We start from the raw sequence: 22,311 nt of genomic DNA on the forward strand, positions 1-22,311 counted from the left end.
GCTTACATTATTGTGATTAAATATATTACATTACCTTATTATGATTACTCCATTACACCTGGCCTGAACTTTGCTTATAAAAATGTCTGCTGTTAGATGGCAAAAACTGGACAACTTTACCAGGATCATATCACACCATAGGATGCTGAATGGTTAGTGGCTTTATGGTTGAGTTTTTACACAGAATAAAGGACACCAGCAAGTATACTCAGCAGTAGATAAAGACACACACACACACACACACACACACACACACACACACACACACACACACACAACCTGGTAGTGATGGTCATGTCTAGGAGAACTTATGGAGAAGCATCACATCACATGCTACTCCATGAGGTAACTTTGAAAAGGTTATAAATAGGAGTGCCAGCCAAGGGCAAGCATCCTGCTAATAGAAAATATAAGAGAGACAATGAGTGCCAGGCAAGGTCAAACATCCTCCTAACAGACACTACAAGACAGACAATGAGTGCCAGTAAGCCACACATCCTCCTAGTAGGCACTACAAGACAGACAATGAGTGCCAGCCAAGGCCACACATCCTCCTAGTAGGCACTACAAGACAGACAATGAGTACCAGCCAAGGCCACACATCCTCCTAGCAGGCACTACAAGACAGACAATGAGTGCCAGCCAAGGCCACACATCCTCCTAGTAGGCACTACAAGACAGACAATGAGTGCCAGCCAAGGCCACACATCCTCCTAGTAGGCACTACAAGACAGACAATGAGTACCAGCCAAGGCCACACATCCTCCTAGTAGGCACTACAAGACAGACAATGAGTACCAGCCAAGGCCACACATCCTCCTAGCAGACACTACAAGACAGACAATGAGTGCCAGCCAAGGCCACACATCCTCCTGGTAGACACTACAAGACAGACAATGAGTGCCAGCCAAGGCCACACATCCTCCTAGTAGGCACTACAAGACAGACAATGAGTGCCAGCCAAGGCCACACATCCTCCTAGTAGGCACTACAAGACAGACAATGAGTACCAGCCAAGGCCACACATCCTCCTAGTAGGCACTACAAGACAGACAATGAGTGCCAGCCAAGGCCACACATCCTCCTAGTAGGCACTACAAGACAGACAATGAGTACCAGCCAAGGCCACATTCCTTCATACGTACTATAAGAGCAAGAATGAATGCCAAGTCTTTTTCCAATGTGTTTTGTTAGGGAGAGAGCAAGTGGCAGCCCGAGTAATGTTTCCTCCTAGGAAATAGTGTAAATGGGAAGGTGAATAACACTGGCTGATGCCTCCCTTCCAGAACAGGTTGTGTCTGTCACAGAACCACACTACTCAAAATAAAGAAATAAATAACGTATCGTAAAAAAACATTTTTTTATTTATTTTTTAAAGGTGGCCAACATTGTTTAGGTGCATTGGAGTTGTAGGAAGGAGATTGTTTTCATAGTTACTGGAGATTTATCCATGATTAAATATGCCTTTAATGTATTAACTAATTGTGACATCTGAAAAAAAGCCCTGATCAATAAATATACTTACCGTACATTGTTGATTCTACACCCATTTTAGGATATGGATATTATCCTTTTTTTTTTGCATTATTAAATAGAAAAATGATATTACTGTAATAGTATATTGTGATTTTTTTCATGGGATGCAAAGAAATGAAGCAGAGACCTTCTAGACTTGAAAATGAACCCGTGTCGAGCTGTTTATGGCATAAGTTGTGCCCGCCCCTTTCTGCTTCACTAAGCTTGGCCAACATCTCTAGTCATGTGATATTGCTGACAGGAGAAAAGGGCAAAGTGAGCACCTTAGTATGACTGGAAAGGGCAGGAAACATTTATGACTCTGGTCAGACATGTGAGTCTCCCTCCATACAGTTGGACGCAAGTTCACTTTAATCACCACATAATTGCATTATATCACAGGAAGATTTAAATCGCAAGCCGTTTTTGAACATTTGCATATCCATTTGTATCCATTCTTGAGGAGGCAACCAATGATGCTCTTTCATATACTGTAAATGTATCCAAGTGCAATATGTCCTATAAGCTAAATATGCAACATTAAAAGCTACTTTGAAATTGTCGTTGTTTATTCTCATGACTATAGCAGCCAGCATACATACATCAAATGCATAGTGAATACATAAAGCCAGATGCAATTAACAGTGCTTTGCAGTATCAGGGCAAGTTTAGGGCAGTGGATGCTCCGCACCAGATTCTGTACATTGCTCAGTGTAGTGGCAAAAAATTCACTGTTTCACCGTGTGCTGAAAATATACAGTGGTGTGAAAAACTATTTGCCCCCTTCCTGATTTCTTATTCTTTTGCATGTTTGTCACACTTAAATGTTTCTGCTCATCAAAAACCGTTAACTATTAGTCAAAGATAACATAATTGAACACAAAATGCATTTTTAAACTATGGTTTTTATTATTTAGTGAGAAAAAAAAACTCCAAATCTACATGGCCCTGTGTGAAAAAGTGATTGCCCCCCCTTGTTAAAAAATAACTTAACTGTGTTTTATCACACCCGAGTTCAATTTCTGTAGTCACCCCCAGGCCTGATTACTGCCACACCTGTTTCAATCAAAAAAATCACTTAAATAGGAGCTATCTGACACAGAAGTAGACCAAAAGCACCTCAAAAGCTAGACATCATGCCAAGATCCAAAGAAATTCAGGAACAAATGAGAACAAAGTACTGCAATTGAGATCTATCAGTCTGGTAAAGGTTAAAAAGTCATTTCTAAAGCTTTGGGACTCCAGCGAACCACAGTGAGAGCCATTATCCACAAATAGCAAAAACATGGAACAGTGATGAACCTTCCCAGGAGTGGCTGGCCGACCAAAATTACCCCAAGAGCGCAGAGAAAACTCATCCGAGAGGCCACAAAAGACCCCAGGACAACATCTAAAGAACTGCAGGCCTCACTTGCCTAAATTAAGGTCATTGTTCATGACTCCACCATAAGAAAGAGACTGGGCAAAAACGGTCTGCATGGCAGATATCCAAGGCGCAAATCACTTTTAAGCAAAAAGAACATCAAGGCTCATCTCAATTTTGCTAAAAAAAATCTCAATGATTGGCAAGACTTTTGGGAAAATACCTTGTGGACCGACGAGACAAAAGTTGAACTTTTTGGAAGGTGCGTGTCCTGTTACATCTGGCGTAGAAGTAACACAGCATTTCAGCAAAAGAACATCATACCAACAGTAAAATATGGTGGTGGTAGTGTGATGGTCTGGGGTTGTTTTGCTGCTTCAGGACCTGGAAAGCTTGCTGTGATAGATGGAACCATGAATTCTACTGTCTACCAAAAAATCCTGAAGGAGAATGTCCGGCCATCTGTTTGTCAACTCAAGCTGAAGCGATCTTGGGTGCTGCAGCAGGACAATGACCCAAAACACACCAGCAAATCCACCTCTGAATGGCTGAAGAAAAACAAAATGAAGACTTTAGCGTGGCCTAGTCAAAGTCCTGACCTGAATCCTATTGAGATGTTGTGGCATGACCTTTAAAAGGCGGTTCATGCTAGAAAACCCTCAAATAAAGCTGAATTACAACAATTCTGCAAAGATGAGTGGGCCAAAATTCCTCCAGAGCGCTGTAAAAGACTTGTTGCAAGTTATCGCAAACGCTTGATTGCAGTTATTGCTGCTAAGGGTGGCCCAACCGGTTATTAGGTTCAGGGGGCAATTTCTTTTTCACACAGGGCCATGTAGGTTTTGAGTTATTTTTCTCACTAAATAATAAAAACCATCATTTACAACTGCATTTTGTGTTCAATTATGTTATCTTTGAACAATAGTTAACGTTTTTGATGAGCAGAAACATTTAAGTGTGACAAACATGCAAAAGAATAAGAAATCAGGAAGGGGGCAAATAGTTTTTCACACCACTGTACCTTATCTGGGTAGCAACTAATGTGCTGTCACAGAACATTCACTGTAAACCATTACATTGTACCCCAGCCATTCAGTTATTTGTTTCACAGTAGAATGCCATGTGGCTGGTCAGCAGCCAGCTGAGATAATGACAGACAGGAGTGGCTTTTGAGGAGCAAGAAGAAAGATGGATGAGCTGTGTAGCTCAGTGTGGACTAGAGTGGAGGCACTTGGTTTTCCTGGTACACTGCACAGTAGGGTGTTAAAGTAATCTATAAGAGATATAAAGAAGGCATGATCTAGCATTTTTGTTGAGTCCTGTGCAATGAAAAGGTATATGAGGGAGATTTTTTTAGGGCCTCTTTCACATGGGAGTCTACTTAGAGAGCCCTAGACAGAAAAGAGAAAGGGACCAAAAACTAAGCCTTGGGGAATTTTAGTCTGTAGTAGAGGGTCTTGGAGTAGAAATCTTAACTGTACAAAAGCCAAGGGAGTGCAAGATGCTGGATGCATAATAAAATGTAAATAATAATTCAATGTAAAGAATAAACAAGTGTTGAATGCTGAATATAGCTGTAAAAACAGTATGGACTAAAGCAGGGGTCAGGAACCTTTTTGGATGAGAGAGCCATAAATGCCACATATTTTAAAATGTAATTCCATGAGAGCCATACAATATGTTTCAAACTGGAACAGTAGGGCTCTCTCCCCTGTTGCCATGGTGATGTGTATACAGTTAATTCTCCAGGCAGCGGAAGTGTCAGACACATCTTCAGCTTCCCTTGGGTTTCCGCAACATCAGCAATTTCCCCGAGTGCCAGACAGGAGGAATACCGACCGACAGCTCGTACAATTAGCTAGCTGACTTGGGGGTTGATTCACTTTGTAGGACTAGATCTCCGCACTTTGTCCCACAAGGCTGCCTGTCAAGTGACAGGCAGCCTATTGTGCCAATCAAAGTTCGGGGTTCTCGTCCTACAAAGTCACTGGACCTGACAGTGTCCAGTGGGACAATTGGAGCAGCTGTTCATTTTGGGGGGAGCGCGAGAAAGTTTGAGCAGTGTAGCTTACTGAATCAAGCCCTACTGATTTGTATGTGAGCCAGATGCAGCCATCAAGAGCCACATCTGGCTCCCGAGCCACAGGTTCCCTACCCCTGGACTAAAGCAAAGGCCAGGAACCTTTTTGGCTGAGAGAGCCATAAATACCACTTATTTTAAAATGTATTTCCATGAGTGCCATACAATACGTTTCAAACTGGGACAGGCACATGTGCAGCAGAGGGCTCACGTCTCTGTTGCCATGGTGATGTGTATACAGTTGATCTGCCAGGCAACTGAAGTGTCAGACACATCTTCAGCTTCTCTTGGGTTTCAGCAACATCAGCAATTTCCCAGACAGACAGGAGAAATACCGACTAACAGCTTGTACAATTAGCTAGCTGACTTGGGGGGTTGATTCACTTTGTAGGACGTGATCCCCGCACTTTGGCCCAATCGGCTGCCTGTCAAGGAACAGACAGCCTATGGGACCAATCAAAGTGTGGGGTTCACATCCTACAAAGTCACTGGACCTGTCAGGGTCCAGAGTGGGACAATTGAAGCAGCGGTTTGTTTTGGGGGGAGTGCAAGTAAGTTAGCAGTGCACGCTACAGCAGAAAATTTTCTTGCGCTGCCACACTAAGCTGCACTGCTTGAGCAGTGTAGCTTAGTGAATCAACGCCTACTGATTTGTCTGTGAGCCAGATGTAGCCATCAAAAGAGCCACATCTGGTTCCCGACCCATAGGTTCCCTACCCCTGGACTAAAGACTGTTGGATTTCAGCTGATCATTCGTCAGCAGACAGAGTTCCAGTGAGGGATAAGTCCATTCACCAATATCAGGCCTCATTTCCAGAAGCCACTGAACTGCTCGTTTGTTGGGCAGTTTATCCTCCTGGCTGGCGGCCACATGCTGTATTTTTCTAGAATATCACATGCATTTTAATGTTAATAGGCAACTGCAAGCAGCACAAACAAAACCGCATGCATTAATGCTTTTAGTGTGAATGAGCCCTTATCTAACCCCACCTGCAAAATGAGACTTTCATTAGAAACAGGCCCTCTTTGCTGTCTGGTAGGAATGCACATTGGTATCTGTATTTATTATACCGTGTGTGAACAGCATTGCCAGGTCAACCCATGGCATAGCATTTGACCAGTATTTTGGGATTTATCAGCGGTTTTAAATTGTGCAGTAGTCATTTTTTTATTCCGTGTGCAGTTAGCATGTTATGCGAATTTAAAGTTAATTTAGATACGTTCTCATGTAAATTAAGTTCTTTGTTATGCACAGAAAAATCACATTTAAAAAAATCACGAAAAAGCACCCAAAAATGCTAAAATGCAGAGGATAAAAATTAAAAATCGCAAAACTCTGAAGACTAATTTGCAGGGATAAATGTGATTGATGCCTCCGAGCAGACCAAGTGGCAGATTTGGAAGTAGATACCAGATGAAAAGCCTTTCCAAAAACTATAATAGTCATTTTCAAGCCATCCGCTGTAAGCATGTGTATCCATGCTCTTCAGACATCCCACCCTGCCCTGTTGTGATTGGCCGCAGTACAGATTGGATGGAGTATGCAACATCCAGAAATGTAACACACACTCCTGCCCAGAAAGCTGGTGCACACTCCAGCCCCGCACAGCATATCACACCACCAGCTAGCTGCTGATTTCTTGGAGCAGATCCTGATAATGACCCTGCCCCCATGTCATAGCTAATTCTCCAGACATTAGTGAGACATCCATGTATGTCAGGGTAAGCTGTAGCACTGATGTATGTGCAGGAAACTAATGATAAGTGTTCTGTGAGCATAAACCTGTAATTATTGAGCCCAGAAAGACAATGAATTTCCCAAACATGTAATTTATGCATCTTAACATCTAATCCGATTAGCACTCCGAACGCTCATGTATTAGGTCAGCTTGTTTCAACTAAAAATCATAATAGACTGAGAAGTAACGTTAAGGGGCCCATACACTGGTCGATTGCAGCCATCGATCGATTCTAAAGAATCGATCAGAAATCAATTCTATCAAATTCCCCATTCGATCGATTTGCGGCCGATTTCAATTGATTTGATCCGACAGGATGGAAAATGTAGGTTGATCTGCTGCTATCAGCAGATCGATAGCCCATACAGTTGCATTGGATCTAATGGTCCAATAATGCATTCCGATCGATTTCCACTAGATTTCATTCTGAAATATATTGGAAATCTGTTCCTAGTGTGTGGCACACATCAGATAGATTCCTGTCAGATTCGACTTGACAGGCATCTGCCAGAAATCTATCTGATGGTCAAATCTGCAGCAAATCTATAAGTGTATGGCCACCTTTATGGTCATGAAAATGTTTTTAGATCCATGAAGGAAATGTAAACAATTAAATTTACCAATGTGCAATAATTATATACTGTACATATCTTACTAATATTATAAATGCAAAAGTTTGGATGTTTGTTACTCAATCACACAACAATGGCTGAACAGAAAAAAATAAAATAATTGCAGCTATTCTTACACTGGTAATGGTAGGGTTCTCAAACTTTGCACAGTTGATCAGTGGGTGACTGGGATCAATATTCAGAAAAGTGGGTGGAGCCTACAAAAGAATTAAAAATTCACCTATTGAATTTTAAAGAGAACCCGAGGTGGGTTTGAAGAATATTATCTGCATACAGAGGCTGCATCTGCCTATACAGCCCAGCCTCTGTTGCTATCCCAAACCCCCCTAAGGTCCCCCTGCACTCTGCAATCCCTCATAAATCACAGCCACGCTGCTGACAAACAGCTTGTCAGAGCTGGCTGTGTTTATCTCTATAGTGTCAGTCTGCTGCTCTCCCCGCCTCCTGCAGAACTCCAGTCCCCGCCTGCATCCCTTCCCTCCCTGCTGATTGGAGGGAAGGGACGGGGGCATGGACCGGAGCTATGCAGGAGGAGGGGGAGCAGCTGAGACTGACACTACAGATGTAAACACAGCCTCACAGCATGGCTGTGATTTATGAGGGATTGCAGAGTGCAGGGGGACCTTAGTGGGGTTTGGGATACCAACAGAGGCTGGGCTGTATAGGCAGATCCAGCCTCTGTATGCAGATAACATTCTTTAAACACACCTCGGGTTCTCTTTAAGGGGAATAATTGCTGCCATTCTTGCACTGTTAATGGCACAAGCCTCAAACCTGATACAGTTGGTCATTGGGTAACTGGGGTTCAAATTCAGAAAAGGGGTTTGGAGCCACAACCAATCAGATTTGTTTCATTTCAATGCAAATTATTGATGTCAAAAACCGCAAAGGTCATAAACTAGGTCATTAATTGAGTAATTGTGTTAGGGTTAGAAAAAGTAGGCAGAGCCAAGACCAGCCAAATACATACCCGGGCAATGCCAGGCCACCAGCTTGTATATATTTAACTACTTTTGTTTATAGTTATTACTTATTAATCCTGTGGCGACAGGGTCATATGCATAGGCCTGCCCCTGGCTAGTGACATACTCTGTGCTGGGCAGGACGCACGTCACTGGTTTCCCCATTTGTCCGCACATGTGTGCAGCATTGCGCAACACTCCCATCGTGCAAACTTGCTGCTTCGCCCATTGACCTGCGTTGCTGCATAATTCGTGCAGTAGGCACAGATCATGCAGCAATTTGGATACTTTGGGCGCACTGAGTCGCATTACATGAACTGTGCCAGTCTCCAAGACTTGCATTGCCCTTGTGGCTGGGAAGAATAGCATGGAGCAAAAGGACTTCAAGTGAACCCATAACTATTTTATACAGAGATTTGTTAAATAAAACATTTTAAGCGGAGTACAGACTTCCTTCCTTCCACTCAGCCATGCAAGTTTGACTGCAACCATTGGCACAAAAATAAATAAAATCACAAATGAACATTTTTGTCCAGCAAAGAATAATAAGGGCAAGTGACCTTGGTGTTTTTATCTGCGGTATTCATCTCAATCACTTAAAGAGAACCTGAAGTGAGAAGTATATGGAGGCTGACATTTATTTAATTTTAAACAATGTCTTTAATACTTTTAGTCATAGACCCTGAACAATCAGGCAGATCAGAGGTGCCTAATCGGATAATATTAGGCGCATGCTTGTTTCAGGTGCGTGATTTAGATCCTACTGACCAGAACGATCTGCAGGACAGCCAGGCAACTTGAATTGTTTAAAATGAAATAAATATGGCAGCCACCATATACCTCTGTTTGTCCTTTAAGCTGCGCATGCACACTAGATGGATTTAGCCCAGAGCATGGTTTGTGACAGTCTTGGCCAAAGATTTAGTGTGCGTAAAAGTGTCCCGAGTCCATTGTTCCCCTTCTAGCCACTCCATACTACACCATCGTCTTCTCCCTTATCCATCACTGTGGTGTGCCAGAGCTACATGTTATCACTGAACCCATTTCTTGCAGTGCTGCCTGCAGGAATAAGCTCTGCCCTGACATGACACTAATGATACATGTGTCCGCACCTTTACTAAGCAATCTGTTTTTCATCAGTTTTTGGATATAACAAATTTCTAATTGGCTACTGGAACACAGCCTGGTTGATGCCCATGAAACGCGTTGCAACACTTTTTCTGGAGTATGCCAATAAAATGTATTTTTGAAAGTGACATTTGTGTCTGCTTTGCAGAGGCAAGTCCACCACTACCTCCTCTACATATTTTTAAAAGTTTTATCTTATTTTATTCTTTTTGCACCTCTGTTTATTATATACAATAGCTGTGTCCACCCCTGGTGGAGGGGAAGCATACCCCTTTTCTTCCCATCTACAGAGAGCGACTTGTTAACCCTGAGGGGGGACAGGTCTAATCTCCCCACCTGCTGATACAGTGGTTACCTATGAGGTGACCCTCGTTTGCGAGCATCAATTTATGTACTCTAAACATTTATCCTATACTAGACTTAATACATCATATTGGGATCTCAGTGTCCCTTCTTTGTAGCCATATGTCCTACTTCTCTGATCACATATTCACTTTCATATTCTTTAAAAGTATTTCAGCAATGTATCTACAACCAAACTCAGTTACATTTCAAATGATTATTAGAATGCTCTAGAAATTAGCAGGAGTGACCAAACCACAGTACAGATCAGCTTACATGTCTAACTCTCCATTTGTATTGGTATCTGTAATTTCACCAGTAATCAATACGTTTCTGAGACTGACCCTTGCTAGAGTAGAATAGATATGCTATGATATTACCAGTATCTAGATACATATACTGCAGCCCACATGCATCATGCATTTTATTGGATTACTTGGGCCACATTAATGTAGACAAAAATGTTTAATGTGAAGAATCCCTCAGATTTCTGTTTAGCACATTACTTACGAATGTGAAGCAAGAAAAAAAAATGCCACTATTTAACATGCTATAGCCGTCTACTGTCTACACTTCTGTGCATCTAAGATCTTGTATGGTCTTTTCTAGGAGGGGATAGGGATATGGAGGCTGCAATATTTATTTCCATGTATGCCATACCAGTTGCCTGGCTGCCCTGCTGATCCTTTAATACCTTTAGCCATAGACCCTGAATAAGCATATGCAGATCAGGTGCATCTGGTGTTGTTCATTCACTGCTGCAGCCAAACAGACCAGCAGGGTTGTCAGGCAACTAGTATTGTTTAAAAGGAAATAAATATGGCAGCCTCCACATCACTCTCACTTTAAATAATTTTAATGCAGTGTGTGGTTTTGGCCATCCAACTTCATATAATCCCTGGATTCTGCATCCGTGTGTTAACATTTATCTTCACATGTGTAGAGAGTGCATGGTAATATTACCAGCATTTACGCAATTTACATAGCGACTTACACTAATTGCATTATGTGCTTCATTCATGCACCACTTACATTGCATGTTACTGGACAGCTGTTCAGCAAGTAGTTGAGAACTGAAGAAATATATGTGAGTCCAACTGCGATATCCAAGATGATCGGATGTTTTAGCCAGCAGTAAAGTACAATGTTCAGACATAACCCAGAGAAGTTTGACATTTAAGTTTTGGACAAAACTTTTTCTAAAAAAAAACCCACCAGTAACTGTAATTAGGTCTACTGCGGTTGGCATTTCATCCACACCATTCTTGGATAATGTAATATCATAAGGATGCAAGGCTGGGATTTCAGTGACACACGTCCGTTTTCCATGGGCAGCTGTGTGTGGATAATGGAAGATGCAACATGAGGCAGTTTCTTGCTGTTGGGTAAGCAAGCCATGTGTGAGAGGCTGACAAACCAGTATAACAAACACCGCCAATCGGTTGCATTAAATTGCTGCTGGAAGGCAGACAGATGGGAGGCTGAGCCGCCTCAAAAGTGCAAAGTTCAGCCTTCTATGTGAAAGAGGCCTAAGGATATAGATTCCACAGTACAGCATCCACCTCCTATCATAACTTACCTTATCCTCTGTATCACCATGTACAGGAGGAAAGACTCTGCAATGATCTGTGTGATATCTATTGCTTCAACACCTATTCACTTATTTTTTATGTAGTTCATTTTGAATGCTCCCCCTCCCCCCAACAGGATATCATACCTTTCACAGGTGTCAAACTCAAGGCCAGGGGCCTCCTGCCATTTTGTGTGGCCATCTAGAACTTCAAATGTGCATCATTGTAAGCAGTAAAAGAACAGTGCACGGCCTTCCGATCCAAAGTATAACCATGTTTCTGCTTACACTGCACCCCCCTGCAAAATTAGCATTGAGCCCCTCCTTGTATCCAAATCCCTGTGTGGCAAAATGCACAAACACACCTACAGTACATACCCTCTCCCCACATAGAGTAGCTGTGCAGTGTAATATTTACCTGCTCCAGCATTGTGTCGTGGCTCTTCTGTTCTTCCTGGCAGCAGCTCATGCTATACTTCCTTACCTGCAGCTCACATGACATACATTCAGAGGTATGCAGCATAGGACATGTGTCTATCAGGAAGATTAGAGGTGACCAGAAGCAGCACTGAAGCAGGTTAATAAAACTGCTCCATTGTGTTACCGTATATACTCGCATAGATGCCAAATTTTTGGGTCAAAAATGGGCCCTAAAGTGGGGGTGTCTGCTCCTATGTGAGTCACCAAAAATGTTGTGCCCCCCCCTGCCAAATGTATAATACAAGTATGACATCAAATAGCCCCCCCTTATACAAACACTGCCCGAGTGCCCCCAGTAATTGCAGAGCCATGTAACGCATAACCGCATTTTTTTTTTTACCTGACCCGAATGCCCCCCGGTCAATGCACAGAGGTCTGTGCTTCCTCCGATCAAGTGGGTGCCCTGCCCGGCATTAGCATGGTGATACACAGCGGTGTGCGTCTTCTCTCTGGCCCGCGCTGATAGGATTCAACCTGCTTCTACTTCAGTCTCTTCTCTATGACGTAATAACAGGGTGCCATGGAAACGAGACTGCGAGGGAGAAGTAGTCTGAATCCTGTCAGTGCGGGCCAGAGAGAAGACTTGCACCGCTGTGTATCACAATGCTAATGCCGGGCAGGGCCGCTTGATTGGAGGAAGCACATACCACTGTGCATCACCACACTAATGCCGGGGAGGGCACTCACGTGAATAGAGGAAGCACACAACGCTGTGCATTGACCAGGAGGGGGGCACTCGGGTCAGGTAAGGAAGAACGTGGTTATGCTGCACATGGCTATGCAATGCCTGGGGGCACACGGGTAGTGTTTTTGCAGGGGGGACTATTTGGTCATAATTGTATTATACATTTTGGCAGGAGGCACTCAGGCGGGGTGTGTGTGTGTGTGTGTGTGTGTGTGTGTGTGTGTGTGTCTGTCTATTTTTATTGTCATACTGGTAATTGTGTTATACATTTTGGTGGGGGGCACTCGGGCAGTGTCTGTGTAGGTGGGAATATTTGATTTTCATTATTGTGTTATACATGTGATGGAGGGCATTCTTGCGGGGTGACAGTTTTAATGTGGGGCATTTGAGGAGTGTGTGTTTGTGTGTGTGTGTGTGTGTGTGTGTATGGGGGGGGGGGGGGGGTTACATTGTCACACCATCAGTGCACTATATAGAGGCACCTGTGACTGTGGTTCTGCTTGCTTGCCTTTGATGCGATTGCTACCCTTGGTTTATATTAAACAATTTTACCCCTTTTTAAGTAAAACTTGGGGGGTCGGCTTATATGCAGGTCAGCTTATATGCGAGTATATACGGTACTCTGCAGAAGGGGGAGGGTGAGTAGCAGGGATCCCCGCTTCCCCCAGAGTCGTTCTAGTTACGCCACTGAGACTGTTCAATAAATGTCTTAATAAACAACGTGGCCTGAAACTGACGATTTTTTAGATTTTGGCCCCTTACATGTTTGAGTCTGACACCTCTGCTTTATTGTTGTGCCTGTAACTACTGTATGGACAGTTTGATTTTTCCCGTCTCTCCTGTACACCTGGCACAATGTGCATTAGGATGACACAGGCAGGGTGCTACAACAATTAAGTGTGACTGAGGGTGGAGTCCACTATATACAGGTGTGTGATTCTACTGCAATGGCAGCTACTGCATGATTGTGGGACACCTGAAGTGAGAGGGATATGGGGGCTTCCATATTTATTTTCTTTTAAGCAATGCAGATTGCCTGGATGTCCTGATGATCATCTGGCTCTAATGCTTAGAACACATGATGCAATTTTCCATGAGATTTATCATTTCTGACAGGTCCGATTTGATTTCCCATTGTTTTTCTCATCAATTTTGTATAGATGCGATTATAAAATCAATCAGAAAAAGATCGGAAATCAGATTGGACCTGTTAGAAATAATCGATTTGGCTGAAAATTGCATTGTATGTACAAGGCATAAAGATTATAGCAGAACTGAACCAATCAAATGCAGCATTGCTTACCATGACTAAAGATGGTCCATTTCACGCTAGCAATTCCTGCTTGCATGAAACTCAGATTGTACGCAGCTTGGAATTGGATCAGTTAAATGCCAATCTGGATTGGCCCAATTCCCAGTTACATAAAACCTGCATTAAATTTGCATGCACGCTGGAAAACTTAGCATTTTATTGGCCACCTGCAACAAGGTCTAGTGATGCAGAGATTAAATGCTTGAATGACCCGGTGAGTGAATTTAATTCAGCTTATAAAAAGTTATGGAGAATTCTGTTAACATTCAGATCTTCACACACCCAGGAAGAGCAAGTTGTGTTACCAAATCAAAGCCTGCAGCTACTAACCAACTGTCAGCTAACCGATTTGCAGCTAGTGGCCTTCATTTGCCAACACAGCTTTCCTTCCCAAGAGTGCAGATTTCTGTGTTAGTAGACTCTCGTAGTGTTGGTGTTTGAATTCGGTATAGTAAAATCGAACAACCGAATACTCCCGACTGCTGGTATTCAGCACCTGAACAAGTGGACAGGGTAAGGGGGGAGGAGTTCACCACCCTGTGACATTGGGCAGTCAAGTGACTCCAATACGTCCTTCTTCTGGTTTGCAAGGAGGAAGCATCAGAGTCCGCACAATGTGTCATACAAGGCAATTAACTCCTCCTGACCCTTTCCGCTTGTTCGGTGCTGAACAGTGGCGCTCAGGAGTATTCTTTTGATTGATTTCACTATATCGAAGTTGAACACCAATACTACTCTCCAGTTCTCAACAAGCATGATGTGAATAGCTAATAACATGCACCGGAACATTGCTGTATAAAGTAAATTACTGCACCAATAAATTTATTCTCTTATTACATGTCAGAATATATTTCCATCATTACAAACCAAGCAACTACAGCTTTATTAATTCTTTTTACATCCAAGTTTACTAGAAGCTACACACATTTGCATGATGCAGATGAAAACAACTAAAACAAAAAATTACACAAAGTTTATCCTGTGCCCGTATCTGTCCTATCAGTGACTGACCTGAAGTCCTAGGGACAGCAAGGCAGGCTCAGCAGTACACACCAATACAAGTTGGTAGCAGGCCTGACCCGCCTTACCCAGAGAGCCCAGTGGCAGTATGAGCAGGACTTCAATGTCTAGAATGTGGGTACAAAACCAAAGAACAAACAATTGAAAACAGATTATTTTTTCTTTTTTTCTTACGGTGTAATAAACTCTTTGGACAAGTTTTTGGAAACGATTTATACCAAACCACACTGCGATAAAAGTTAGCTCGACAAGAGGTAAAGCAGTTACACAAGACATTTGACAGTTCCTGGAGTTCTCTGGGGTTTTGGGAAATCAGCGACAAGCTACAGACAATGGTATTCCAGTGTTCTCTGGATACCCAACTCTCAGAAGGTGCAAGGCATACACAGATTCATGGAAATAGAAATGTACAGGATCCCAACAACCTAAAGCATCCAGGATCAGTCTTCTACCGCTCTGAAGACCGTAAACTGGAATCTGGTTGCTACGGGAAACTTAACATTCCTAATGCACTCTGTACTGCTTTAAGGAACTCAAGCCAAAAAGGGTAAACTTTATTATTGCAGTATGTGTCTTCTCGTATTTCCTGTCACAGTGACACCTACAATTTCTACAATTCTCTGAAGTTAAATCTTCAGAAATAGTGACTTTCCGCAGCCCCTTATGGAGACAGCTCTCTATCGGGGGAATCAGATGTTCACTTCACAGCAGTGCTCTTGGTGTCACCAGGACAGGAAGGAAGTGGAACCTCCACAGTGGAAGAGACAATGAAAGCTTCACAGAAAGTTGAACCCTTTCCTACCAAATAAAAATTGATTTGGCTGGAGTTTAAATGACACCAAACTTACTCTTGTTCGGTTGCGTGAAAATTGTCACATCATTTTGTTACTGGAAAAGCTCATCTGACAGCTAGAAGATGTCTTCCAATAGGGCACCTAGAGCTTCTGAAGCTGCTGATAGAAGAGCTGGAGGGGTGGGGCTTCCATAAACATACTGTGTTCTGGGAGGAGTTTCTATAGCAGATGGTCATAATTTGTACTTCTCTGTAGGCTTCACCTTCCATTCAATACCTGAAGATCCGCCCACCCCCTGCAGCTCACCTTCAGATGCAGAATACATTATTTTAGAGTCAAAGAAACAGCACTATTGGAGGAGCCTCTTCTAAGCATAAGATGTTTCCCAGTACTTCCTTAACAAAATTACACACCAGCCTAAGGAAGACTTAACAAGACAAAGTTCGGTTTAAAGGACCACTAGCAGGAAAAATTGCAACATTTAAAATAAAAGCATATTAGTTGTACATGTATCACAAAACATACTATAAATTATTTTCCTATGTTTCTGTTACTAACAGTAGGCAGTAGAAATGTGACAGATCTTACAGATTTTGGACCAGTCTATCTCCTCACTGGGATTCTCAGAAATTTTTGTTATATTCAAAAGCACTCCCCGGATGGCAATGGCAAAATCCAACTGTCAGAGTAGTGTGCAGAGGAGAAAACTAGTTTTCCAGCATCATTGTAAAGGTCCTTTTCCAGGAAGTACTTTTGAAAAGAATATGGCAAACCCCTATGAAGCAATAAACTCTTCCAAAATCTGTCAGAGCTGTCAGTTTTTTACTTGCTACATAAAAAAATAATTAAGGTGCATTTTACTCTCGGACAAATGTACAACGAATAGCCTATTTTAAATTTCACACATTTTAGCGATAGTTGTCTTTTAAGTACACCTAAACTGCAAATAAGACTCCATCTGGCAATTACCCCTTACAGGTGATGTAATTTGCTGCATGTACAATCTCAGGATGTCAAAGCCGTATTAACAATGTAACTTTTGCCTGACTGCTGCAAAGACACAAGCTTAATATGAAGAAATCTTTACAAGAACACCAATGTGATGCCTTTTGCATAGTCCCAAAACAAATGACAATGTTACGTAGCTGATGATCAGCGCACAAAGAGGAGCAGAATGGTGCTTAACAATCGCTGAAATACACACCAGTCCTACACTTTAGAGACCAAGACAGTCACTGGGGCACAAGCTATAAAAACCCCCCAAACCTTACTAGATCACGCATATGGATGCTTTTATAAAGAGGCTCACAACAGGAAGAGGCAAAAAATGTGTTGTGCCGAGTGTCTAAAGCAGTTTCGTGGTTTCTTTGTAATACAGTCATATGTTACGGTTATAGTTCTGTACAAAAGACAGAAAAAAACAAAACAAGAAAAAAAACCTTTAACAAAAAAACACACAGGCAGCATGAGGTACACAAATCAGGTGTCACATCCATCTCATTCACTTCACAACCAACCCATCCAGAGGGAGAAATAAGAGTACAGGTGATAAAGAAACTAGAGAAAAAAAAAAAAAAAGTTTGTGATCTTTTATCTACAAGCCCTGAGCTTTTTTCCCTATATACTCGCTGTAGGTGAAAAAAGGCAAAAAATGCAAGAACGGCTGTATCTTGCTAGGTAAGTGCTTTGTGCAACAATGTCCATATATTTATTCCTTTTCATAAAGTCTTCTCTTTAGCAGAAAGAGCAACATCAACCAGTTGCCCCTTCAATTCCAGTAGGTGGCAGAACGGTTCTCCCAATTCCAAAATTCCAGTCATGTTTAATGGTTAGGTAGCTAATATAGCTGTATCTTCCACTGTACAAGTCCCAAACCAATCACCCCACCATGTCCTGAAATGTTTTAGTGGAGTCTAGAAGCACTGATGTGGTGTCATCTGGGCGACACTGTGGGGCTGGAAAAAGAGCCCGAGTTCCGTGAAGGGGTAAAAGGGATTCCAGGAGAAGACGGAGACAATTTTTTAGGGCTGCATAGGTCCCCGTTGTGCAACTTCCAGAGGAGTTCTTCATTCTCCATCGACAATCGTTTGTTTGCTTTGGATTCTTTCTCCAGAGATCGCTGCAGGACCTCTTGCTCTGTAGACAGCTGCCTGTAATGGCAGAAGAAAATCATTAGACAGCTGCCTGTAATGGCAGAAGAAAATCATTACTTTCAGCCTACCTAAGCAGCAAAATACAGTACTTGGACAACAATCTCCAATGAGATCTAAAATAAGTTTGTTCTGTTAAAAAGGGTTCATATTGTGGAATACCAGCCTAACATTTTGTTTTCTCAACGCAAGCCCCCGTACTCAATGCTAGAAGGATCAGAGGAATGCTCGGTAATGCGGCCCGACAAATGAGCATTGTCCGATCCATCTATCTACCTGCAGGATCACACTATGTCACAAGACGGGCACAAACGAGAGTTAAAATGATTGTTGCACTTTGTGGAGGAGTCGGGCATCTTAAAAGATCCGATCCCCCGCCGTGACGGTCCTAAGTGTCAAGTGTTGCAAAGCAGGGCTGTGGACTCGGTACAAAAATCCACCGACTCCTCAGTTTAGGATTCCACCGACTCAGACTCCTCTAATTTGCATATTACAATCTTGTTGATTGAAAGTATGTAACATGAAATTCGTCTCTTAACTGCCAACGCTTAGGAATTTTAAAAGACAACTGAAGTGAGAAGGATATGGAGACTGCCATATTTATTTCCCTTTAGTTAGACTAAAACTAGTCCTTGGTAAGAGTACTTGTAAAAGGTACAGGCCGGAACAAAGAACATCTATCAGGCCCTAGGCAATGTGACTGTGGGTACATGTAAGAGTGATATGCAGGTACTCTGCAGGAGAATGAAGGGATTCTTCCTCTATTACACATTATTCATGCACAATCTGAACCAGGTTTATGGGTGATAGACAACACCTCTGTGTTCAATGTGCACAACATTCTCATTGGATTCCCTGCAGTTCTGTGGAGAGTGCATATGTAGAGTATAGTACTACTGTGTAACAAAGTAAACCTGAGACAGATGAAATTAAAGTTTTATACCTACCTGGGGCTTCCTCCAGCCCCCTTCAGACTAATCAGTCCCTCGCTGTCCTCCTCCACCACCTGGATCTTCTGCTATGAGTCCAGGTACTTGAGCCAGTCTGGCGTAGTGCGCATGCACACACTCCGCCGCCGGGAGCGTACTACTCCTGCACAGCACTGTTGCGCAGGTGCAGAACGCTCCTGGCCGTGGAAGCGGCATGCGGCCGGACTGCACTGACTGGCTGAATTACCAGGACTCATAGCAGAAGATACAGGTGGTGGAGGTGGACAGCGAGGGACTGATTAGCCTGAAGGGGGCTGGAAGAAACCACAGGTATGTATAAAACTTTACTTTTCATCCTTCTCAGGTACCATTTAATTCGTAGTCACTAAACCAAATTTTAACAACATATCAAATTATTTGATTTCCTGAGTACATTTGCATAAATCAGAATCAACGCAGAATTATTTCCATCTCATTGGCCATCTCTATTAGTGACACAGCTACACATCAGGCTTTATACTTACAGCATAGATGTTATTTCGTATATATGTTACGGCCAGAACCCGAAGTTTGGCCACTTCTAGTTCTGGCCGGCCACTTCGGGTTCTGGCCGGCCAATTCGCGAAGTGCCCGCTGCGCTGCGGCCAATGTTAGAAACGGATCGTTTACTCTGATATGAATGTATCTTCTGGCCGCAGCGCAGCGGCCAAACGTATTAATTTGTTGCAATTTTAAGCCGGCGGCAATGTAACGATTCAAGCCGCCGGCTTTTTCATCTGCCTCATCTCTCTCCCTCTCTTTCTTATGGCCAGCCGGCGGGGGGGGGGGGGGGTACACGCGAGTCCCCCCCGGGAGTCGTTCGTCGCAGCAGGGGCAGCAGAGCGGGGAGGCTGCAGACATTGCTTCTGCCAGCACCCGCTCTGCAAGAACGGCAGGCTTCCCTGCCGCGACGAACGACTCCGGAGGGACACGCGTGTCCCCGCCCGGCTGCCCATAAGAAAGAGAGGGAGAGAGATGAGGCAGATGAAAAAGCCGGCGGCTTGAATCGTTACATTGCTGCCGGCTTAAAATTGCAACAAATTAATACGTTTGGCCGCTGCGCTGCGGCCAGAAGATACATTCATATCAGAGTAAACGATCCGTTTCTAACATTGGCCGCAGCGCAGCGGGCACTTCGCGAATTGGCCGGCCAGAGCCCGAAGTGGCCGGCCAGAACTAGAAGTGGCCAAATTTCGGGTTCTGGCCGTAACATATATAAGAGATTCCTGTGTACACATCATATATACAGTCACAATCAGATATGTATATCTGACTTTAAAAATACGGGGACCGCTTTATTGAAGCAGCACAAGTAACTAATTTTGATTGGTTCATTTCATTTTTGTGGACTAAGCACAGCTATTACTGTATGAATAAATTATTTATGATGACTTATCTGAGAAATAGAACATTTTATCATATTTTCTATTTTAATTACAGTTTAAATTCATTAGGAGTCGGAGTCTGAGTCGGTGCATTTTTTCCCCGACTCCAGGCACCCAAAATTGCCCCGACTCCGACTCCATGACCCAGATTCCGACTCCACAGCCCTGTTGCAAAGCGTTGTTCGCCTGATCATGCACACATACCCATGTTGCAAGATCGCAGAAACGATCGCTCGTCACGCAAAAAAAAAAAATCACTGGTTGTGGGGAGAGGGGGTGCATAGCCTAACCATTTAATGATAATTGCACATATTAAAACGTCATGCTTTAGCCTGTCAATGCTTTAGCCTGTCAATGGCAACATGACGTCTTAATACGTTGCGCGTTCCTGTCAGTGATCACTTGTTATAACAGGAGTGTTTTTACTAGCGCCATCTTGTGGCCAAAAAGTATATTACACATACAGGCACATACATACTATGCACATACGCAATATTAATAAAATTTATAAATTACACTACCAACACCCCCCCCCCCCCCCCAAAAAAAAAAACCACTTATAATCTGCTTAAAATAAATAAATAGTTGCCTTAGGGACTCCGCTTTTTTAATGTATATTTTATGAGGGAAAATTAATTTTACTTTATCACATAGGGGCTTGTAATTATGGCCAGAACAAAAAAAAAAAAAAAAAAACAGACAGAAACATAACGCCTACCGTATATTTCAAAATAATAAATTGTTGCCATACATTGTGATAGGGACATAATTTAAACTGTTTAATAATCGGGACAACTGTGCAAATAAAATGTGTTGCTTTTATCCACAGGAGAATGTTTAATTTTAAAACTATAATGGCTGAAAACTGAGAAATGATTTTTTTCTATGATTTTTTGTATTTTTCCCATTAAAACACATTTAGAATAAAAAATTCTTAGCAAAAAAGCCTAATTGGTGGCAAAAAAAACGAGGTATAGATCATATTCTTATGATAAGTAGTAATCAAGATATTAGGGAATAAAAGGGAGGAGCACTGGAGGTGAAAATTGCTCTGGTCCGTTAGGGTAAAAACCCTTGGGGGTGAACTGGTTAAAAGGGAATGTCCGAGGTACTTAAATAAAAATATCTACTGATCCGGGGCTTCCTCCAGCCCCTTGCAGCTGTCCTGTGCCCTCGCTGTAGCTCCAGGGAGCCGGCCAGTGGGCCCGGAGTCCCCACCTATGCAGATGCTGCGTCTGCATGAGAGCCGCTCGTGGTCCTGCTGACGTCATCTGGAGCGTACTGTGCAGGCGCAGTAGTTCTGGCGAGGTCGGCATCTGCACTGGAGGGAACCCACAGGCTGGGACCTGAGCTACGGCAAGGTCACAGGAAGGCTGCAAGGGGCTGGAGGAAGCCCCGGGTAAGTAGATTTTTTTTTTCCCCCTGTAAGTACCTCGGACATTCCCTTTAAGGTTGTAAATGCAGTCAAGTTGCCGATTGTTATACCATGTCAGCCATTAAAGCAGGAAGTTTTGAATCAGTAGGATACTATTTATTGGCAAACGTAAAAGCAAAAACACACAGTAAGCTATTGGCTAATAAGCCTTCTTAAGACCTACAGGAATAGAGTCTGAAGAAGGCGTTTTAGCCTAAAGCTTACTCTTCTTTTAAGATAGGCAGTACATTTGCAGGCTCAACTTTTTCCGCCAGAGCTTGAGCAGGTCCATGCTACTGTGCAGGTGCAGTACGGCTGCACTTTGGGGGTCTCATTGCTGGGTCGGCCTAGCTGAGAATAGTGGGGGAAGCCACTTTAAGATCCAGAGGCTTCCCCCTCACAAGTTAATTATAGATTGAAGCAAACTTCAAAAATTTGCTTCAAAGTGACACCTCTGCTTACTAAATTCATATCACAGGGAATAGACTGGATCTATCAGTTACCTTGAAATAGCTATGTGATTCGCCATACGGGCTTTGAGATCCTCGTTCTCCTGCTGACACTTGTTCAGTCGTTCTACTAGAATTGTATTAGTCTCCACCTTAAGGCAAAACAAAACATTTGTTTCTGTCAAAAAGCAAGGCAAACAGCAAGCAATGAACAGATCACCACCTACATTTAGCTACATAAATGGTTTACAGTGGCAGGTAATTTCACAGCACTGGTTAACACACCTGGTGCCTTCTTGTAGCAATGGCAGTACTGGGCAGCC

The 22,311-nt window shown here is 42.9% G+C and overlaps 1 protein-coding gene across 7 annotated transcripts in view; it reads right to left on the minus strand.

Moving 5' to 3' along the window:
• Positions 1 to 14,604: 14,604 nt before the first annotated feature.
• Positions 14,605 to 22,311, minus strand: part of MTUS1 (microtubule associated scaffold protein 1) — a 388,163-nt gene continuing 380,456 nt past the window's right edge. For all 7 annotated transcript variants that reach the window (XM_068278642.1, XM_068278641.1, XM_068278639.1 and 4 more), the window contains 2 exons: positions 22,043 to 22,140; positions 14,605 to 17,772 (listed from right to left, as the gene is read on the minus strand). In XM_068278642.1, coding sequence (XP_068134743.1) covers positions 17,556 to 17,772; positions 22,043 to 22,140 — 315 coding nt within the window. In that variant the 3' untranslated portion in view covers positions 14,605 to 17,555. The remainder of the gene's footprint in view (positions 17,773 to 22,042; positions 22,141 to 22,311) is intronic.

Source organism: Hyperolius riggenbachi, chromosome 1 (genome assembly GCF_040937935.1).
Source record: "Hyperolius riggenbachi isolate aHypRig1 chromosome 1, aHypRig1.pri, whole genome shotgun sequence".
Taxonomy (NCBI): Eukaryota; Metazoa; Chordata; class Amphibia; order Anura; family Hyperoliidae; genus Hyperolius; species Hyperolius riggenbachi.